The 21,436-nt window shown below is 39.6% G+C and overlaps 1 protein-coding gene across 2 annotated transcripts in view; it reads left to right on the top strand.

Moving 5' to 3' along the window:
• The first annotated feature begins 1,504 nt into the window (after nt 1-1,504).
• The window catches only part of CPM (carboxypeptidase M), a 95,547-nt gene continuing 75,615 nt past the window's right edge, over nt 1,505-21,436 (top strand). Inside the window, exons 1-2 of one of the 2 annotated variants that reach the window (XM_075600284.1) lie at nt 1,505-1,710; nt 3,654-3,813. In XM_075600284.1, the coding sequence (XP_075456399.1) occupies nt 3,681-3,813 (133 nt within the window). In that variant the 5' untranslated portion in view covers nt 1,505-1,710; nt 3,654-3,680. Of the gene's footprint in view, nt 1,814-3,653; nt 3,814-21,436 lie in introns of both variants that reach the window. The other variant, XM_075600283.1, reaches the window with a different exon arrangement.

Genomic DNA, 21,436 nt, shown 5'->3' with positions numbered 1-21,436 from the left:
CAAGCGGTGATGACATCTTAAGACTCATGCAGAGGCAGTTTCCATTTGGGAGTTCATCGCAACCTAAAGATACCTTTACACACACTTAAACACAGATTACTCTGTGAGTATATAAATCATTGGATGTTTATAGTCCGGATGTTTCAACATTAGCATTAGACATATTGCACTATGTTGGATATGTTTTTTATTTTTCATGTTCTTTGTGCACCCTGATTGCCTTGGACTTCGACTTCCCCTGGATTAAAGAAAGTAATCCTACCTTGGGTTCAGCTGCATTTTGACCTACATGTTTGTATCCACTTTCCTTATTTTTTCACACATTCAATGTGTATTCACATAGACTTAATTTAAGTCACTTCACATTGTATTTCACTAATTAATGTGTTTAGATATAAGCGCTATTAGATAACACCCCCCCCCTTTCAATATATATATATATATATATATATATATATATATATATATATATATATATATATATATATATATATATATATATTACATAGTTACATAGTAAATGAGGTTGAAAAAAGACTTCCGTCCATCAAGTTCAACCTTTGCTAAATTTAGACATATATATATATATATATATATATATATATATATATATATATATATATATATATATATATATATATACCGGCATACCCCGCATTAACGTACGCAATGGGACCGGAGCATGTATGTAAAGCGAAAATGCACTTAAAGTGAAGCATTACCTTTTTCCCACTTATCGATGCATGTACTGTACTGCAATCGTCATATACGTGCATAACTGATGTAAATAACGCATTTCTAACAGGCTCTATAGTCTCCCCGCTTGCGCACAGCTTCGATACAGTTAGGGAGCCGGTATTGCTGTTCAGGACGTGCTGACAGACGCATGTGTGAGCTCCCGTTTGCCTATTGGGTGATATGTCCTTACTCGCAAGTGTACTTAAAATGAGTGTCCTTAAACCGGGTATGCCTGTATATATATATACACACACACACACACACACACACACACATATATATACATATTTTATATATACACATATATATATATATATATATATACTAAAATAATACATATATATATATATATAAAATATTATTTTATTGTAATATATTACTATTATTTTAGTATATATATATATATATATATATATATATATATATATATATATATATATATATATATATATATATATATATATATATATATATATATATATATATATATATATATATATATATATATATATATATATATATATATATATATATATATACTAAAATAATAGTAATATATTACAATAAAATAATATTTAACCCCATTGAGTGCCAATGCGGCTAGCAATGCTTTCCTGTACAGCTGTCACCTAAGAGGTTAAGTAGTTCACCTTGGAAATGTTGGTAAACAGTAATTACAGTGAAGTTGATGGTTGGTTGCACAAGTGTCTCTGCCTACTCTGTCCCTCTATCATTTAACAAACTGGATAGAACCCATTGAAAGCAGATGAGCTCAAACTTGACACACTGCTGCAGCGGAGGAGCCGGGTGGCCACTAGGCGGTTCCGAGAGCCTGTGTGCGCCCGGTGTATGAAGGCACAGGAGCGGGAGGCGAGCTGCCCCAGGCTGTGTGTGGGAGGCAGGACAGGGGCTGTCCGGGAGCTGGTGTGAGTGGCAGGGAGAGAACAGCCCGTGGGAGCAGCAGTAGTAAAGGTATTTGGAGATCAGAGGCATCAGAGACATGTGCAGCTGTTGATCAGTGAGACTGAAGCAGGAAACTTTACAGAGGAGCAGGACACTCATGAGGATGCACTGGGTAATGATAAGCCATCAAACATCAGCAAACTGTAACTTTCTAGGAAATATCTACATCTACATACAACTGTTACATATGTTTTAAATAATGATGGAGAATTATTTAATCACACATACAAATACAGAATACATATACATCTCCACTGCATGTTTTTTAAATACATAATTTTAAAAATGATATATATATATATGTATATCATTATATATGCATACAATGCATAATTATATATGTACACACACACACACACACACATATATATAATTTTTTTTAATGTATTTATATACAGTGGTTAGTGTAATGGTACTAAGGTGTAAGGAGCACTACTACTTTTTTTTTATTTTCATACCCAAAGTGCCAATAATTGTTTTTTTTTAATTCCCAAAATATTATAATGTTTAATAAATGTAGATTTATTTTAAACCAGACAACGGATCACTACTTTTAATAAGCTACTTTGACCAATATATACACACACACACACACACACACACACACACACACACACACACACACACACACACACACACACACACGCGTACCTTCTAGATCTTGTTTAGATAGTTAAGAGTTGTAACGTGTTAAAATGAAGAGAAAGCCTTATAGCTAAAATACTTTAATTGAAATAAAATAATAGGCTACTATACTGTCACTCACTGAGAAATATAATCAAATACGTTGCACAGCTATTCCAAAACTATGTCATCGTTGCAGTTTAAAATGACCAAATATTTCAATTTGTTAAAGTAACAAATTCATAATTAACCGGTCACAAAAAAACTTTGCAAACTACATACAGTATGTGTAATAAATCTGTATTGGTATTTTTGAAACATGTTTTTTTTCTAAGTTCTCTCAGATTTGAAGAGTCATAAAAAAGCACACCTTTTTTATTTTTTGGACATTTTTGCTCCTAAATAGCATCAGAAACTGATGAACCATTACAACAAAAAAAAACCACAGGTACAGATTTACAGACCCTGATTTATTGTAGTGGTAATGTCACTCACTGCTTTTTTTTGTCTCATCACTATTGAGATATTTGACCTGTTCTGCAGGGTTACATTAGCTCTCCTCTCCACTCTTGTGAGCAACCACCTTGGATTTTCATCCAAATGGTATACATTTATTTACAGGTAGAGAGAAGTTAGCTAAGATGCAGGGCACTACTGAGCAACAAACAGAGAGGTGAACATCAGCATACAGTATAAAAAAAGTATTTTCTTAATCTATAGTTAATAACGGAGGCACTCAGAACCTCCTACATGTTCCGCGCTCTCAAGTGCATTATCAAGGAGGAGGAGTATATGTATTCCCAAAGCTAGACATGAGATGCAGAGTTTTGGTTCGTTGTCCCCTTGACATTTCTAATATATTAGTACTGGCTTCATGATAAAGCATAATGTCTTTGGAATGGGAATTTCCACATTTTATCATGGTTTAATTCAGCCGACGTTCCTTTGCCATATTTTCTCAATTAATTTTTCTAACACGCATTTCTGTGTGTGATGTGCGTTGCTTGTGTTTCCCAGTGGTACCAGCAGGAACGGGAGTGTTACGACCTATTTACAGAAGCAGAGTACAGCAGCTGCTCTTTTTTTTTTTTTTAATTTACCGTTCCACTTTCAGATTGAAAAAAAAAAGATTTATTTTGGCAAAAATTTCGGCCACTTCTGTTTTTAAAGCATATCAATTGCAAACATCTTTTTAAAACATGGTTTTTAAAAAAGAGAAAAAGTAACCCCACTGTTTAATAAATGTATCATTTTTAGAATAACAGTTCAGCTGCTCTTTGTTAAAGCGACTTGGACCACTGATATTTCCTTAATATTTCCTTCCACAGGCGGTGGTGTCCTGTTTGTGGCTGGGAATGCTCCCTGCCTTGGTGCAGAGTCTGAATTTTACCTACCATAACTCTAAAGAATTGGAAAGCTTCCTGATGAGCATCAATGCCAAGTACCCAGATATAACCCATCTCCACAGCATCGGGAAGTCAGTGGAAGGTAGGGGCAGTGACACATGCCTTTCTATTAGTGTTGGAGAAGTGAAAAAGCAAACGTTGCAGGGTACCAATTGTGTAGTAAAATCAAAGTCACTTGTATAAGTGACTAAGTGAGTGAAATATATGCATAAAAGTGGTATAGGTATAGCTCCTACATGGAGCAAGTGTGCAATAGTGCCAATAAATAAATAATGATTGTGGCGATAAAAATGGCCATCATAGGTGAGGTATCGGTGGAATAAGGCACAAAGGACAGTACAAAACCCTGTCCATCCAGGACTACAAGAGAGTCTCTGCAGCTATCCGTACAGATGGTTCAGCATCTACGTGGCTACAGAAAATGGAAAAGGACAAGCGCACAACGCTCATAGTGTAGTAAGTACAAACTTATATACTGTATTGCTGTATAAAAGGTAGGTATCACACGTACAAGAAAACAGATCATTCAGATTTATCGTGTTTCACTTGGAGACTGTATCAAGGGTTACCACTGCACTAAACGCATGCAGAACAAGTCCACAAATGTCCAGTTCCTGGAGCCTACTGTACATTGAACTGAACATTTGTGGACTTGTTCTGAATTATAGACCACTGCGGTCTATTCACTATAGACTTTTTGGAACTTTTGCCGATGCGTCATCCGGCCCTTTCAGTGACATCATCAGTAACCGCCTCTGGAGATCACTCTGAGTGCAACGGTGAGCGCAAGAGCCGTAGTGCTGCGTTCCTACTTCTCTTCCAACACCGGAGACGCAGAGACTTGAGGATTGAAGGTCATAATACTTATCCACTGATGCTGCTGCCAGGGTCCCACTGATCGGTGGTTGTCTGTGAAAGAGACCGACGCTGACTGTGGAGACCAGATGCATGTGGGCCCTTGATACAGGGTCCAAGTGGTACACGATAAATCTGAATGATCTGTTTTCTTGTACGTGTGATACTTACTATTTATACAGCAATATATACAGTATTTTTGTACTTACTACACTGAGCGTTGTGCGCTTGTGCTTTTTCTACTTTCTATTAGTGGTATGCAGTGCTGAGTGTCTGATTAGGAAGCATTATTGTGCTGCCAGCCATTAGGTTTTTGAGGATATTTTTTATGTAAACAGACATAGAGGCAGATGGCAAAGGTGGTGTGATTCTGGTGAATTTCCGTTGTGCTACCTACTCACATTTTCAGATGTTTGAAGATAAGAAGTTCTCTTCCTTTATTTGTGCTATATACAATGATACTTGAGAAAAACCAGCATGTCTTGTCACCAGGGCCGGTTTTAGAATGTTTCTGCCCATAGGCCGCCACTTACCTTTTTGCCGCTCTCCTCCTGCAGCGTCGCGCTCCTCCTTCTGCAGCTTTGCGACATCACGTGGCAACTCGTTTCCGTGAAAACGGGATGCCATGTGATGTCACCTTGTCATGGCAATGTGTCGTCAAGCAGGAGGTAAGAGAACTTTACAGAAGCCCCACACTCTCTACCGGCAACAAGTTTAATTGTTGTGGGGAAAAGAGCGGGGCCTCTGTAACTGGCGCACCGACCCCCCCATAAGAATTGCCGCCCCCCCTAAAATTTGCCACCCCAGGCCTAGTAGGCCTATGCCTGAATACTGCCTGCCTGTCACACTTCAGATAAACTCCACTATACTCAGCTCAATCATACAGAGATTTATTTGATTCAAAGTGCTGTGAAAACAGATGAGTATGCTCTACTAAATGCGTTGATGTTCTGTCTGGGAGATTTGTATTATATATTAACATCTATTTTATAATAACAATTTTCCAAAAAAAAGAGAAAAATGTATCTGTTCATCTTTTTGAGTGCGGGTGCCATCTTGTAAATTACTATAAAGTATTGTTTGCAGAGAAATAAGTCAGGTCAATAACCATGTTTGAGGATCCAGTGGACTACCATGCACCTATTTCTTACATATTTCTCTAGTAACCTTATGATGCTTATTAAGGAGTGCTGTCAAAATTGGGATTTATATGGGATCATTTTTTACAGTGTTGTGTTCATCACTGATGTGTGGTCAAAAATGTATAGAAAAACTCAGCGATGCGCAAATTGGGGGGGCACGCCCCACAGGGGGGCGGGCGATTGTCTGGGGGGGACGCGGGATGTTGCAGAGGTCCTGCGCTCTTCCCCCAGGCATTTAAAAATTTACCTGGATTCAGAAGCGGTGACGCGTCTCCATTGCAACGCGGCGTCAAATGACGCCACGCGGTCATGTGACGTCACAGGTGTCAAATGATGCCATAGGTCAAGTGATGTGACCACGGAGCGTCATTTGACACTGTGATCAAGGTAGGACGGGGGGTAGCGAGCTCCGGAGCAGGCAGAAAAGGGGGCGCAGCCGTAAACGTTTGCACTCCCCTGGAATAACTTATCATCACTACATATTGCTGCGTGTTAAATTTCACAAAGGGTCCTCTGAATATTATCTCTCTGAATATTATCTCAGATGCGCAATTAGAGAGGGTTGGGGTTCTTTGCAATGCATCTGATCTCAGACACGCTATTAGAGAGGGTTGGGGTTCCTTACAATGCATCTGATCTCAGACACGATATTAGAGAGGGTTGGGGTTCCTTACAATGCATCTGATCTCAGACGCGATATTAGAGAGGGTTGGGGTTCCTTACAATGCATCTGATCTCAGAAACGCTATTAGAGAGGGTTGGGGTTCCTTACAATGCATCTGATCTCAGACACGATATTAGAGAGGGTTGGGGTTCCTTACAATGCATCTGATCTCAGACGCGATATTAGAGAGGGTTGGGGTTCCTTACAATGCACCTGATCTCAGACACTATTAGAGAGGGTTGGGGTTCCGCAAAATATCACAATATAATTTTAGGGTTCCATACCCAATTTTGTTTTTGGGAAACCACTGCTTTATAAACTACTGGCCTCACTGAGTTAAGTAACACTTAAATACATATCTAATAAGTGCTAAAAGTGATTAATAGGTAGCAGATCCACTGCTGCTGTTTTGGCAGAAGAAAAGCACACAATTTCATATTAGGCTGTAGGCCTTGTACTCTTAGCATAAAGCTCTTTGCACACATTCTTAAAGATAATCGATGGTCATGTTTAAAGGAGATTATGAAACCACTACTGTGTTTTGGACAACACGAAGAATGATCCTGCATTCCCACCAGGTTTTCCGTGTAATGGTCCATATCAACCGATGTGCTTCCAGGGACTAATTGCAAAACCAGTACCCAAGATCCCCACAAGAGGAGGATATGACAAGATTCGTCAATTGAAGCACTTAATTATAATTTTTTTTAATTTATATACAAAAGTAAAAAATTAATCCCAAATAAATTTGCTGCACACTATAACACTGAATACCTGCTGGCATGTGTCCTCACTGTCTGATAAATACTGTATACAGTGTGTCTAATTAGCAATGACAAAGCAAAGCATGTGCTGAATTACATACTGTAAATACCATATATATTATTTATGAAGCGCTGGTTTCTGCAGAATAAACATGATCTGGAGAGCACACAAAAAAGAGAAGAAAAAACCTAGACAGTTAAAAAATGGTGAAGAAATAAAAGCTAATTAATATAACACAATAGTTGTAGTAATGTGGGTCATTCCACCCAGGTCGGACTTAAATGTTAGTTTGTGATTAAAAAGTACACCGTTATCTATATTACAATGCTACTTTCCACTAATATATTGGGATTTAGTTTCCTGCTGAGGCAGCATTGAGGGATGCGCACACACTGTTACCTGTATTACTTGCTGATGTTTTTCTGCGGGTTGCTCTCTCTGTTATTACCAGTTTTTAAAAAAAGTGGCTCAGTGAGTAAAGGCACTGACTCTGACACTCAGTCTGAGGCAGGTGAAGCCTGGGTCAGATCCTCGTGTCAGCTCCTTGGGTAAATCACGTTATCTCCCTTTGCCTAGGCACCAAAAACATAGATTGTAAGCTCATCTGGGCAGGGACAGTGTAAAAATCCTATGTACAATGCTGTTTACTGTGCACTATGCTGTAATTGTGATGCACTTTGAGTCCCATTGGGGGGAAAGCACTATATGACATAAAAGATGTTATTATTATAAGTCAACTCTTCATGATTCCGCTAATTGCTTATCTTTAAGAAAGTTTGCAAAAAGGCGTATGCTTAGGGCATACTGACCTCATCACACTATGAACCTATCCCTACTGTAAATACAGTCTGTGAGGGAACTGCTGCTTCCAAGTTAATCCATAGTTGGGAAATAACTTCTGGTGAGTCACTGACTTCCTCCACTCAGCCCTTTCCTGGTTTGCCACTATGAGGCAGAGCAATTTGGGGCGACCGAGGGGGTGTAAGGTGAATTGTTGTGGCACGCCATTGAATCATGTAATTGTTGTGTTTCGGAAGCTGCTGCTCATTAAAATGTGTTGTTGTTAAAAAGACACATTCTCCAAGATGGTCACACTTAGAAACCTGCCAACAGCAAGGGCGTCTCAATTTCAGGGAAACGTAAATCGCTCAGATTGACAGAATAACGCCCATTTATAGGCCGGAAGAGAGGAGAATCTCAACCCTTTCAGTGCTGGAGGGAACCCCACTGCTTAGACCCCCCTCACCCCCCCCCCCCCAAAAAAAAAGTTTTTTAAACCGCAGTCATTTGTTATTTCTGCATATAACACGTATGAGACATATTCAACGGTAGCCAACAAAATGATTATTTTGCGGTGAGAGAAAACAATAACTGTTTTTCACATAAATAAATAAAGCACCCTTCTTTTATTAAATTAAAAAGTAAGATCAGGACAAAAGTATTGTACATGGGAAAACAAGAGCATTATAATTGTTATGTCTGATTGCACTTTATCAGCATGGATGTATGCACTTTATCAGCATGTCTGTATGCACTTTATCAGCATGAATGTATGCACTTTATCAGCATGTATGTATGCACTTTATCAGCATGAATGTATGCACTTTATCAGCATGAATGTATGCACTTTATCAGCATGTATGTATGCACTTTATCAGTATGAATGTATGCACTTTATCAGTATGAATGTATGCACTTTATCAGCATGAATGTATGCACTTTATCAGCATGTATGTATGCACTTTATCAGCATGGATGTATGCACTTTATCAGCATGGATGTATGCACTTTATCCGCATGAATGTATGCACTTTATCAGCATGTATGTATGCACTTTATCAGCATTAATGTATGCACTTTATCAGCATGTATGTATGCACTTTATCAGAATGTATGTATGCACTTTATCAGCATGAATGTGTGCACTTTATCAGCATGTATGTATGCACTTTATCAGCATGAATGTATTCACTTTATCAGCATGAATGTATGCACTTTATCAGCATGGATGTATGCACTTTATCAGCATGTATGTATGCACTTTATCAGCATGAATGTATGCACTTTATCAGCATGAATGTATGCACTTTATCAGCATGTCTGTTTGCACTTTATCAGCATGAATGTATGCACTTTATCAGCATGGATGTATGCACTTTATCAGCATGAATGTATGCACTTTATCAGCATGAATGTATGCACTTTATCAGCATGTCTGTATGCACTTTATCAGCATGAATGTATGCACTTTATCAGCATGTATGTATGCACTTTATCAGCATGTATGTATGCACTTTATCAGCATGTATGTATGCACTTTATCAGCATGAATGTATGCACTTTATCAGCATGTATGTATGCACTTTATCAGCATGTATGTATGCACTTTATCAGCATGAATGTATGCACTTTATCAGCATGTATGTATGCACTTTATCAGCATGAATGTATGCACTTTATCAGCATGTCTGTATGCACTTTATCAGCATGAATGTATGCACTTTATCAGCATGTCTGTATGCACTTTATCAGCATGAATGTATGCACTTTATCAGCATGTCTGTATGCACTTTATTAGCATGAATGTATGCACTTTATCAGCATGTATGTATGCACTTTATCAGCATATATGTATGCACTTTATCAGCATGAATGTATGCACTTTGTTCAGGAGCATTTTGTCCTATTGTGTATTCACATCGAATATTAAACACAAACGCTATGTTTACATTTACATTTATTGTTTATTTAATTCCTGATTGGTTGGACGCTCAGACGCTCAGACGCTCAGACGCTCAGACGCTCAGACGCTCACATTGAAAGATTACCTTTTGAGTATGATGCACCTTTTATGTAGTCTTCAAATATAAATTCAAACTCATTTTCTCCTCTTGTAGCCTCTCAGAGACAGTTGTGGGAATCACCTTTTATCAATTTGTTTCTAAAGCATTCTGTAACCAGCAGGGGCTGTCCAGGGCCTCCATTTGAGAACCACTGCACAAGTCAGTATGTTGTGCAACTGTCTTCCCCTGGCTGGAAAAGATTCAGCACCATTCAAATCAATGAGACGAAAATCTTCCGCAATGGGGAGATGTCTTTACTGCATATAATGAATAGGGGCCTTGATTTCTAAACACAAGCAAAATGAACAAAGCGATTTATTGGAAGAGCATTCAATAATTAGTCAAAGTTGGATATGCTTCACGATAAGGTTTGTACCTACAGTAATTTGAAATCTGAACATGTTTGTACTCAAGGGGTTAGCCGTGTATTGCAGGACAGTTTGCCGTGGGTCCTTTTAACGCTGAAGTGGTCAAAGGTGTCTAGAGAATTGTTGATATTGCTAAAGAATCATATTAAAAAAATGTAGAAGCAGTCACAAAACCAGTTTGTATCGTGCCGCGGGTGCGCCTAGCCCCAGCGTTATGGAGATATGCCGCAAACACCGTGAATAAGTTCAGACGGCACTCCGCTGGACTTATAGCAGAGGAATAGCACATTTATTAAACAGACTATATCAACGTTTCGGTCCCACTTCCAGACCTTTACCTAGATAAACAGCAGTAGTGCCATGCAGCTACAGCACTTATACACTTATGACGAATAGGGAAGGGAGGTGAAGACATGGGCGGCAACAAAAAATTGGTGCCAAACAAATTAGCACCCCTCGTTGCTAAGCAACTATCATAACATAAGTGACATAGTATAAAAACATCCATGTAAATGGAAAATATACACAACAAACAAAAACTAACAAAAAAAGGTATGTGGCCCCTATTAATACTCCACAAATTGTGTTATAAATATAAGTAGTAATAAAAACAAACAAATGTCTAAAAAGCAGTGGGAATGGTAACAATGTATGAAATATATCACATACTGCCATATATATACAGTAGGCATGTGTGTAAATGTAATTCACTAGTTGAAACTTTTAGACTGAGAACTCACATGATATGTTTACATGCAAAAGTTAAGCAAAGCTTAAGGGAGAAGGAGAGTGAGAGAGAAGGGAGAAGGAGAAGGGGGAGAGAATGCGATGAGGGGGGAGAAGAGAAAGGAGGGGGGAGAAGAGAGGGGGGAGAGAAAGGGGGGGAGAATTAAAAGAGAAGAAGAGGTGAGAGAGAAGGGAGAGTGAGTGAGAAAGGAAGTCAGAGAGTGAGGGGGTAAGAGAGAAAGGGTAGGGGAGATGGGGAGAAGCTGGTGAGGAGGGGAGCTTTGGTTAGTTTTTCGGGCCACAGACTTCATGTAGATTCTGCATTAAGGATGTGTCCCGTAAAGCTTACCAAAACTTGTCAAGTAGCCCTCCAGAGAAAATAATTTCCCACCCCTGATCTATAGTCTAAATAAAGTGGACATTAACTATCTATTAGAACAAACCCATATACCTACAGCAGAAAACCATCATGTTGGAGGACAGACCCATTGAAGGGTTAAAGCTTTTGTACCTATTATGGGGGACTCAAATAAACGTAGAGACTTCCATTTGCCATGTATGTATATCTGTTTTCATACTTTGCGAAAACAATATAAGCCCTTACATAGAAAAACAAAACACATATACAGTATTATAAATCTTAATCCCCAAAATATACAAATACAGAATAACATTAGAAATCAGCCATCTGTTCAGGAACCATATTTTGGCATATTACATTTTTCCAACGTCCTTAATTGTAGAATTGTAGTTTAAACCGAACATTACAAATGCAATTCACAGAGAATTCTGATTCAAGTTGATAAGAACTCAATGCAACACCCTTCTCATGTTGTCAGTTAGTTCCTCATTGAGGGTTTAAGCACTCAGTTCACCTTGGGTGCCTCACTCATAAGGAAATAACTGCGGTACCTTAAGTCACAGGGTCGAGCGAAGTTTTGACGTTTGGACAGTACCAAAGGAGTTATTCAGTTAGTCGCTCCATCTCAGCACTTAATGATCGCTGGGGCAAGTGATTAGTACATATAATTTATGTGTCACAGTAAAGGACACCTTTATATTATTCCAAGTATTTACAAAGAATCAATTAAATAGGAGATGTGGAGCATCATATATTGTAACCCACATATGTCCCTTAACAAAACATGTGAAATCTTATATATACTTTTTTAAATAAATCAGTTCTGTAGTATAAGATAATAGTGACTGTGTTTCTTTTTTTAATTCAACTATTAATGCCATATTTAATGGGTTTAATATATTGAGCATCCTTTGATTTCTATAGCAGGATTTAGCCCACCTTCCCAGCAGTGCAAAATCTTTGCAACACTTTCCTGTTTGTGATCATTTGTTGCCAATATTCCCAGCAGTTTGAGCTGTAAACTGTAACAATTGTCAATGTTAAAATAGTAATATCAGAATACATTGTAGCTGCTGAGTTACACTGACTGAAGGATTGATTTAAACTGAGAGGCGGCCATTATATTAGGCAGACAAACAGGATTTTTTACAGATTTATAACAGGAGCACCAAACGATTGCCATCTTAGGTAAGAATGTAGAATTATAAATCGTCACATGCGTAACATATAAAAATAAGGGAAAAAAGGTGGGATGTAGTATTGCTGCTTTAAGCCACAGGGCCGTGGTCAAATGGGGATACATGCTGCCAGCTTCAAAGGATCCATCCTTGTCGACTCCTTAATTGGCTCACCTGGACAGTATTCAAAGCTCATGCACTTACCACCTAAAACCTCTTCAATTGTGTACATTATCTCGTTCCGGGCATCATCACCTAATCCTGGGCACACGACATCATGTACAGCAGCAATATCAACACATTAATGCAGATTCTGACTTTTGTGGATCACAAAAAACATGTAAAGAACAATTCCTCATTTAGGCCTTTTGGGGCAACAGTCTCTAAACTTTAAAATGTCACATTTGGGATGCACATTGATACCCTGACATCCAAAACCTATGCCAAACTAGGTGTACTTTATAGGGACAATTCCTCCCTAAGTCTGCTGGTCAGAAAGCGTATCGCACAGTGGATGCTAATGCCAATTATCGACCATGGGGACCTAGTATATGGCACTGCACCCCAAACTCACCTTAACAAACTTGATACCCTCTACAATTCAATATGCCGTGTTGTTCTCCAATGCAACTACAGCACACATCTCTGCGAAATGCTCAAAGAACTAGATTGGTCATCACTTGAGTCTAGGCGCAAAGTTCACCTTTCCTGTCTTGCATTCAAATACTTTCTGGGCAAGCTACCCGCCTATCTGAAGAAACTCCTCACCCCTAGGGCCGCTTTATACATTAGGCCGACTGGGCACAGTGCCTATGGCCTACAAACCTTTTAGGGCCTACAATATTTCACTTGAAAAAATACCTAAACAAAAAAAATCACAAAATAAGAGAAAACAGCAAATTTTAATTTAAAATTCCTTCGAAGTATCAATACCTTTAAATATCGAAACAAAAGTATCGATGCCAAATATCGCTAGTATCGAAAGAAACAAGCAAACGATGAAATTAGCATAAAAATGAGTAAAAATATCGGACACATAGGCTTCTAGAAATAAAAATGCCTAAGGCCTACGAAGGTCTTAAAACAGCCCTGCTCACCCCTACCACATGCATCACTTATCACCTAAGATCTGACTGTTCATGGTCCAAAGGTTCAACAAAGTATCCGGCCGCTCCTCCTTCTCTTACCGTGCACCCCACAACTGGAACAATCTACCGGAGACTCTCACAGCCGCCACCAGTCTAAGTTCTTTCAAAACTAAAGATGTCTCAAATTTTAACCAGGTCTGTAACTATTACCTATGCCTATAACATGTATTAACTTTAACTGTGCATGCTATGTCTTGTATATAACCCTGTTCACTTAATGTAACTATGTATTTGTAACCATGTATTTGCCATCGTAACTCTATGCACAGGACATACATGAAAACGAGAGGTAACTCTCAATGTATTACATCCTGGTAAAACATTTTATAAATAAACAATGTATCCATTGTGTCTCCCGCATCAATTCCAGTTTATGTAGATTCCCGCCTTTTACCAGCCGTTACACTAAGGCTATAATCCTACATCTCAAGTTAGATCCTGGTGTCATAGTTGAAGAAAGAGTTTGGCCATTGGTTTTGTAGATTCCCCGTTCATGAGTGCAATTCTGATGTTCAATTGATGTTCATTCAGCCTTATTTTAAAGGGGCGGTTTGTCTTGCCCACATAATAAAGGCTGCACTGGAAAATAATAATATACATCACAGATGTGGAAGAGCATTTCAGACGGTGCTTGATAGTGAAAACCGTTCCTGAATGGGGGTGTCTAAATGATGATCCCTGGATTAATCTAATCCTACAAATTATATACCCATGGCATTTTTTAGCACCCAGCCTTTAGTGGTTCAGGGATTGTTGTTGGCACAAATTTATCTTATTTTTCGCAGGGGTCTGATTTAACCAGAATATCCCTCAAAGTCCTGTTTCTGCATAATGCAGACTTTGGCTTATCCTAAGTATGTCCTTCCAATTTGTTATCAGTTTCATGAACAGTATATGCCAGTGCTTCTTGCACAATTTATTCATCACATCAGTGGCTGTAGAATATGTTGTAACAACTGTGAGTGTATTGCTGGTATTCACTGACCAATCTAATAACCTTTCAGAATTGGGTATATGAGAACCCCCTCGAGGGGAACAGGGTGGAAGGCTGTTGCATGAAGCAGCTTGTTATAGTCTGTGAGTTTAGACTAAATCCCAGTGGTCAGGGAGACTTCAGTCTTGGTTATTAAAACATTCAGGTGGTAATACTTCAAAGTATACCTGATGGGACTACCAGTATTGGTTAACTCCTTTACAAACTCACAAAGCTCTACACTGGTACACTGGTACCACTCCGCAAGAAAAACAAATCACCAATGTATCTTGTGTAAAATGTTATATACTTCCTAAATCTGTGTTCAGGTATGCGGGATCACTATATATAGACTTGTGACATCCATTGTGGTCAAAATTGCATCGGGTGAAATAGCTCCTAAATGTTGTGTGGGGTTTTCAACTGTTTATTTAGCAGTAACAGAAATGGGGTACAGAAAGAAAAATGGGAACAGGGGGAACAAAAACAAGAATATATGTATACATATTTCCCCAAATACAAATTTGCAAATGATGGGGCCACATTGGACCCCATCACTGTCCCACTTAGTTGTAAATAATACTTGTTTTCAAACTTGAAATTGTTGGGGGTGGTTATTAGTAATAGCAACTGCAACACATTCAGTAGGGCATTCAGTGTAGTCAAATATTTCAGATAAGCCCCCTATAACCACCTAAACATCTTCTATATGCAGGATCACCATGTATAGACTTGTGACATCCATAATGGTAAAAACTGTATTTGGTGAAATAGTTCCTACATGTTTTAATGTTTTAAGGAACATGGTGGTATACTTAAGGTAACCTGGTCATTTATGCACACATGGTTGGAGCGAGAAGTCCAGAAATTGGGCAATGGGTTGACACAATGATCCCCTTTCAGATATAATTGACTGTTGTGGAGGATTAATGGGAGTTTTGTGTATTTTAGGGATGGTATCAGATAAAGAGGGGACTGGTGTGTCAAAAAAGATGATGTCTTTTAACTAATCCAAACATAACATTTCACTATGTCAATAATCCCATCAGTTCTTTTCTTAAAATATATGGTAGAGTCACTAGTCAATTCTTTATAGGCACAAGAATCTGCCAAAGGCTTAGAGTTTCTTCATGATAATCCATGTTGTTCTGAACCACTAATACACCACCCTTATTAGCAGGACATATAATAATGTCCTTATTTGTACAGAGAGTCTTAGTCGCCTGTCATTCATCTCTATTATTATTAGGGTTTAGCCGATGTGGTAATTTAAGGGCAGCACAAATATCAGAAGAGACAAGTCTTATGAAAGTCTTAATGATGGATTTGTCAAAACTGGGTCAAAGGCAGGGCAGGATTAAAGTCTTTGTACACCGTGGGCACTCTCATAATCGTAGGCCCCCCAAGATAGATCTATAGATAAATATTTGCATTGTATACAATGTATAGGTCATATATGTATACAGTATAGGTAATATAATCATAGATCTATATAATATATGACTATGATACGTTACATGCATGTGTGTATATACTTCAACAATTGTAGATGTAATATTAAAATAAAAAGGTTTTGTAAAGTAATTCAATGAAAGCAAATGATTACGTTTAATTTTGCAGTTTTCTTTTCTCATTTCTGAGACATCTGAGATTTTTGGGACCTAAAACATTTTCGTAGGCCCCTGGGAGCTTCACAGCCCCTGAGCACTGTACTCATTGTGCAGGGGGACACACCGTTGGTACACAACCCCCACATCCCAAAATACATACATCTGTAACATTTCTAAGATGACACTGATATAGTAGCTGAAACCAGTGTGATTATTCCAAGTACAGTACCTGATCCATTTAGTATTGACATTGATTTATTTAAGTTTCAACGTAAATTGAAACCGAAATTATATTGTCCAATTCAAGCACCCTGTACCTTTTAACCTAGTTTTGACAAATCTGTTTATTAAGATTTTAATGAGACTCGTCTCTTCTGATATCTATGCCACGACGGCTACACCCTAATATTAATAGACAAGAAAATGTGGTTGCACTGCTCAACAGTATAAGGGTATTGCCTAAATTATACTGCAATATGTAGTATGGGTGCTACCTGTGCAAGGTAAGTAATTGGCAGTACTAGAAGGGAGGTCTGTGAGAAATAAATTCACAGGTCGCCCCAAAGAGTTGTGTCGTAGGTGCGCACCAAAACTTATAACTTCATTTTTAATAATTGAAATAAAAATACAATGGCAGTATAAATCGATACAGTGTATAAATGTGCAAAAACAAGTGATTAATGTGGCTAAACCAGGAAGAAACAGGGTTATGTTAAGTCTCCTGGAGTGGCTGTATATTGACTAACAGAACTGTGTATTTGATCTATCAGTTAAAGGGTTAATACCCCTGTAGACGGTCGTTCACAGAGGTACACAATTGGAGGCTTTTATAAGGTGAAATTATAATAAGGCTTTATTGTGCCTTTTCCTTTTCATCAGGAAATCATCCAAACACAGGGGGGGGGCGGGGGGGAGGGGAAACAAAGCTTAATTCCCTTGGGAGTATTTCTAGTGAAATCCCATGCAATTCACAACTCCTAGTTAAGCAGGCCTCCCAGCCCCAAACACATAGCATGACATAAGCAGATATAAGAAGTCTCTTTAGAATGAAAGTCTTATCTGTTAGTTGCTGTAGAGTAAGCTTCTCTGCTCTCCTGGAACCGCACCGTGCGTGCACAGAAAATCAGCATCCAGGTTTAGAAGTCTTATTTGGTGTCTTGCAATCAGAAATGCTGGCAGAGCTCAAGACCGGTCAGCTCCAGAGATGTGTGTTCTCTCCAAAGGTCAGCTCTCATTCAGAGCTAAGGAGTCACTTCCTGTCTCAAAGGCAGGCTTTTTCTACCACCTCTAATCAGGCAGGTGGTGTTAGTTAATTTGCTACGAGCCGTTAACCACCACACTGCTGGATTAGAGGCACATTTGTGAACAGGGATAAGTCCCCTGTTACATACCTCCCCTGTTTGTGGGAAGCTCGGGCTTACCACAGCCAAAGCCCATCCTTCCACTCTCATTCGAGATCTTTCTGTGACTTGAATGAGAGTGGATGGAGGAAGAGAACCCTCTGTCCCACTGGGATTGGAGCCCTTTCTCCAGTTTATTTTTGTCTCCTCCCGAAGGTGCTTGAGATCAGCACTCCTCCGTCACTCGAGGAGGACTTTTTCCACATAAAGTCTTTTTATCACGTGCGCGGTCATGAGATTTCTGTTGCAGCGTGCACTCCTCTTTATGTAGACAAAGTGTATGGCAAAAGTTGTTGAGCAGTTAGGACTAGCCCTTAGAGTTTTCTGCTCTTGATGCGGTCTTTCTGCAGTTTCTCCACACCACAGAGTCGCCAGTTCAGCTTCTTTGGGACTGAGTTGCACCTCCACCTCCTTTTCCAGAGAATGTCCTATTTTTTCAGCTTCCTCAGCTAAGGATTCTTCTGGCTTTGATTCTGCACTCCTACTTCTGTTTGTTGCCTGTTGGGCAGCTGTAGGTTTGGCTAGTGCTTTCTTAGGTGGCTCAAACTTTGTAATTTTGTTTTGAAGTTGCGTGGAGTCCCCAACTCTCATTGTACCCTTGTCCTCACGGGCCTTAGTTACTGTGGGATACTGGTGCTTGGGCAGAGCCAATACCTTTTTCCGTATTGGAGGAATCTGTAAGTTAGTGGCCTGCAGAGTCTCAACCTGTTTGAGTGCGTCTTGCAAGTCTCTTCTCAGGGAATCTATCTGCGCACTTTGCTTCCTCTGAGTCTGTATCAGAGTCTCCTTAATATTCTGAAGCTCTGTAATTTTTGCTTCAGTGCCTCCTCATACTTCCGCTTTAGCGTAGCCACCATTTTATCAGATTGGCTCTGCTTTTCATCCATGGTGGAAATAGTAGCCTTTGCAGTATCTAGCTCAGTCTTGAGATCCTCCAATTCGGTCTTGGCCGCAGAGTAAATTGCGAGCACAGTCTTCTGTAGCTCAGCATTATTTTCTCTCTCCCTTTCCAATTCTTCACAGAGCAGATCACAGTCCTGCCTGGCATTTTTCAGGGCATCTTCAGGGCTGGTCAAGGGATCGTCACTCACCGGTTCCGGCTCCACTTCCCTGGGATGGTTGGTTGAGGGTTCCTCACTGTTGGCACCGGACAGACACTTCTTTGGGGTACACGACTTCTGCCTTGGGCCCTCTGGATATTCGGTTACCCGCGGGATGAATTCTCCATTTTCTCTAGACTGCAGGGCAACTCGGTCCCCCTTTTTCTCCACAGGATCTGCGGACGTGTCTGTTCCTTCCACGGTAAGTGAAGAACCGCTTTTCTTTTTCCGCTTCTTTGTTTTGGATGACTCCGTCCCATCCGGAATACTGGGGTCTCCTTCTTTATTTGATACTTTAGCAGCTTCAATATATACGCCAGGCTTTTCTTGCAGTTGCTTTAGCTGACAGAAATATTGGGTGATCTGATGCTCCCGCTCTGTCTCCTGCTGATCATATTCGTCATCAAAGGGAGCGGTCTTTTCTGTTCGTGCCGAGTTCAGGCACGCCCACCATTCTTGGGGTGTTTTGTGGGTGTGACTCGGTTCGGGTTTCCCGTAAGAGATGTCTTCCTCTTTATTGGACTGGAAGGGCCACTCTTCCGTGGGGTAGGGTTCATTACAGGAACGCTGCATCTTGTCCTCCATTTTTAGGCTATCAGGTGTAATTTTCTTCCTGACCTCAGGAGGCACTATTGCAGCTGTTGCCACTGTATTTGCTAGAACCCCCAATTGTGGTAGTCCTACAGGTGGGCATATTTTGCTTGTAGAGGTCGTAGCTCTCACAGGCATCTCTGTAGACTTTTCTTTCTTGGGAGTTTGTTTTTTTTTTTCAATATCAGCAGTACTGTGCATGCATTTTCTCTTATCAGGTATACAAGATGTGCAGTTGCTAGGTAAAAAAAAGTCTATTTGCTCTACACCATTTACTTGCTAGGTGCAATCTCTCCGCTTCAGCAACAGAATTTGGTTTTCTGCCTGAGTTCAGTAATTTTCAGTCTCATCTTTGGGTATTATGGCATTCACACTTCACACTTTGGGTGTCTGTTTTTGCTCCCAAGATATATATAGGCAGACTTTTTTTACTTGCAGAAAAAAAAACATTCTTTCATTCCCGGCAGGGTGACTCAACACTCAGCATTTATTTGCTAAAAATTCCCCTGCTTCAGCACAGTCTTGTACCAATTTTCACACTTTTCTGCATATACTCCATTCACAGCTGGTAGCCCTATGCGGTGTGGCAACCTTTATTTGCAAAATCAGTACCACTCGTGGGTCACCATCTGTATTCACTGCTTCAGCGAAACTTTTGAAAACAACAAACACCTATCCCTTTTTAAGGGCTGACTCACTTCTTGAACCCTGACTATGGCTGGAAGGCAAAAACCCTATTTCAATGACCATATTACACTTTGTGATAGGCAAAATAAGGTCTAGCTACTTCAGCAGTCTCTTCTGGGTTTTTGTAAGTTTCAGTGCAGTGTGTATCCCTTTAACTCTGATCTCTGCTGCATGAGGGTTTTTTTTTTTTCAGACTGTTTGTAGGCCAAAAAGCATAACAAAAAATTTCACATAAAAATCTCCGGTCCTTTTTAACTTCAAAGACACCTCTTGTCCCACCTCGGACACCAAATGTAGACGGACGTTCACAGAGGTACACAATTGGAGGCTTTTATAAGGTGAAATTATAATAAGGCTTTATTGTGCCTTTTCCTTTTCATCAGGAAATCATCCAAACACAGGGGGGGCGGGGGGGGGGGAGGGGAAACAAAGCTTAATTCCCTTGGGAGTATTTCTAGTGAAATCCCATGCAATTCACAACTCCTAGTTAAGCAGGCCTTCCAGCCCCAAACACATAGCATGACATAAGCAGATATAAGAAGTCTCTTTAGAATGAAAGTCTTATCTGTTAGCTGCTGTAGAGTAAGCTTCTCTGCTCTCCTGGAACCGCACCCAGAAAATCAGCATCCAGGTTTAGAAGTCTTATTTGGTGTCTTGCAATCAGAAATGCTGGCAGAGCTCAAGACCGGTCAGCTCCAGAGATGTGTGTTCTCTCCAAAGGTCAGCTCTCATTCAGAGCTAAGGAGTCACTTCCTGTCTCAAAGGCAGGCTTTTTCTACCACCTCTAATCAGGCAGGTGGTGTTAGTTAATTTGCTACCAGCCGTTAACCACCACACTGCTGGATTAGAGGCACATTTGTGAACAGGGATAAGTCCCCTGTTACAACCCCCAATTATTACCATGGTGAACAGAGTTGAAATAGTGACATACCCTGTAGGGTTAATAGAGAAGAAAGACAGGCGATTAAAAGTTTCTGCATAAATAAGGTCATTCTTATATGTCCTGCTGGTAAGGGTGGTGAATTAGTGGTGAATTATTGTGAAGAAATTCTAATACAATTAGCAGATTCTTATGCATGTAAAGAATTGATAAGTGACCCTTCATTTTAAGAAATAAACTAATGATATTATTGACACTTCATCTTTCTTGACACAACAGTCCCCTGTTCATTTATTATTATTATTGTTTGTTCTTGTATAGCGCTGCTAGTTTTACAGAGACATTTTGCAGGCAGAGGTCCCTGCCCCGTGGAGCTTACAATCTATGTTTTTGGTGCCTGAAGCACAGGGAGAT

This window comes from Ascaphus truei, chromosome 5, assembly GCF_040206685.1.
Source record: "Ascaphus truei isolate aAscTru1 chromosome 5, aAscTru1.hap1, whole genome shotgun sequence".
Lineage (NCBI taxonomy): Eukaryota > Metazoa > Chordata > Amphibia > Anura > Ascaphidae > Ascaphus > Ascaphus truei.
This window is presented reverse-complemented; position numbering and strand designations above follow the sequence as displayed.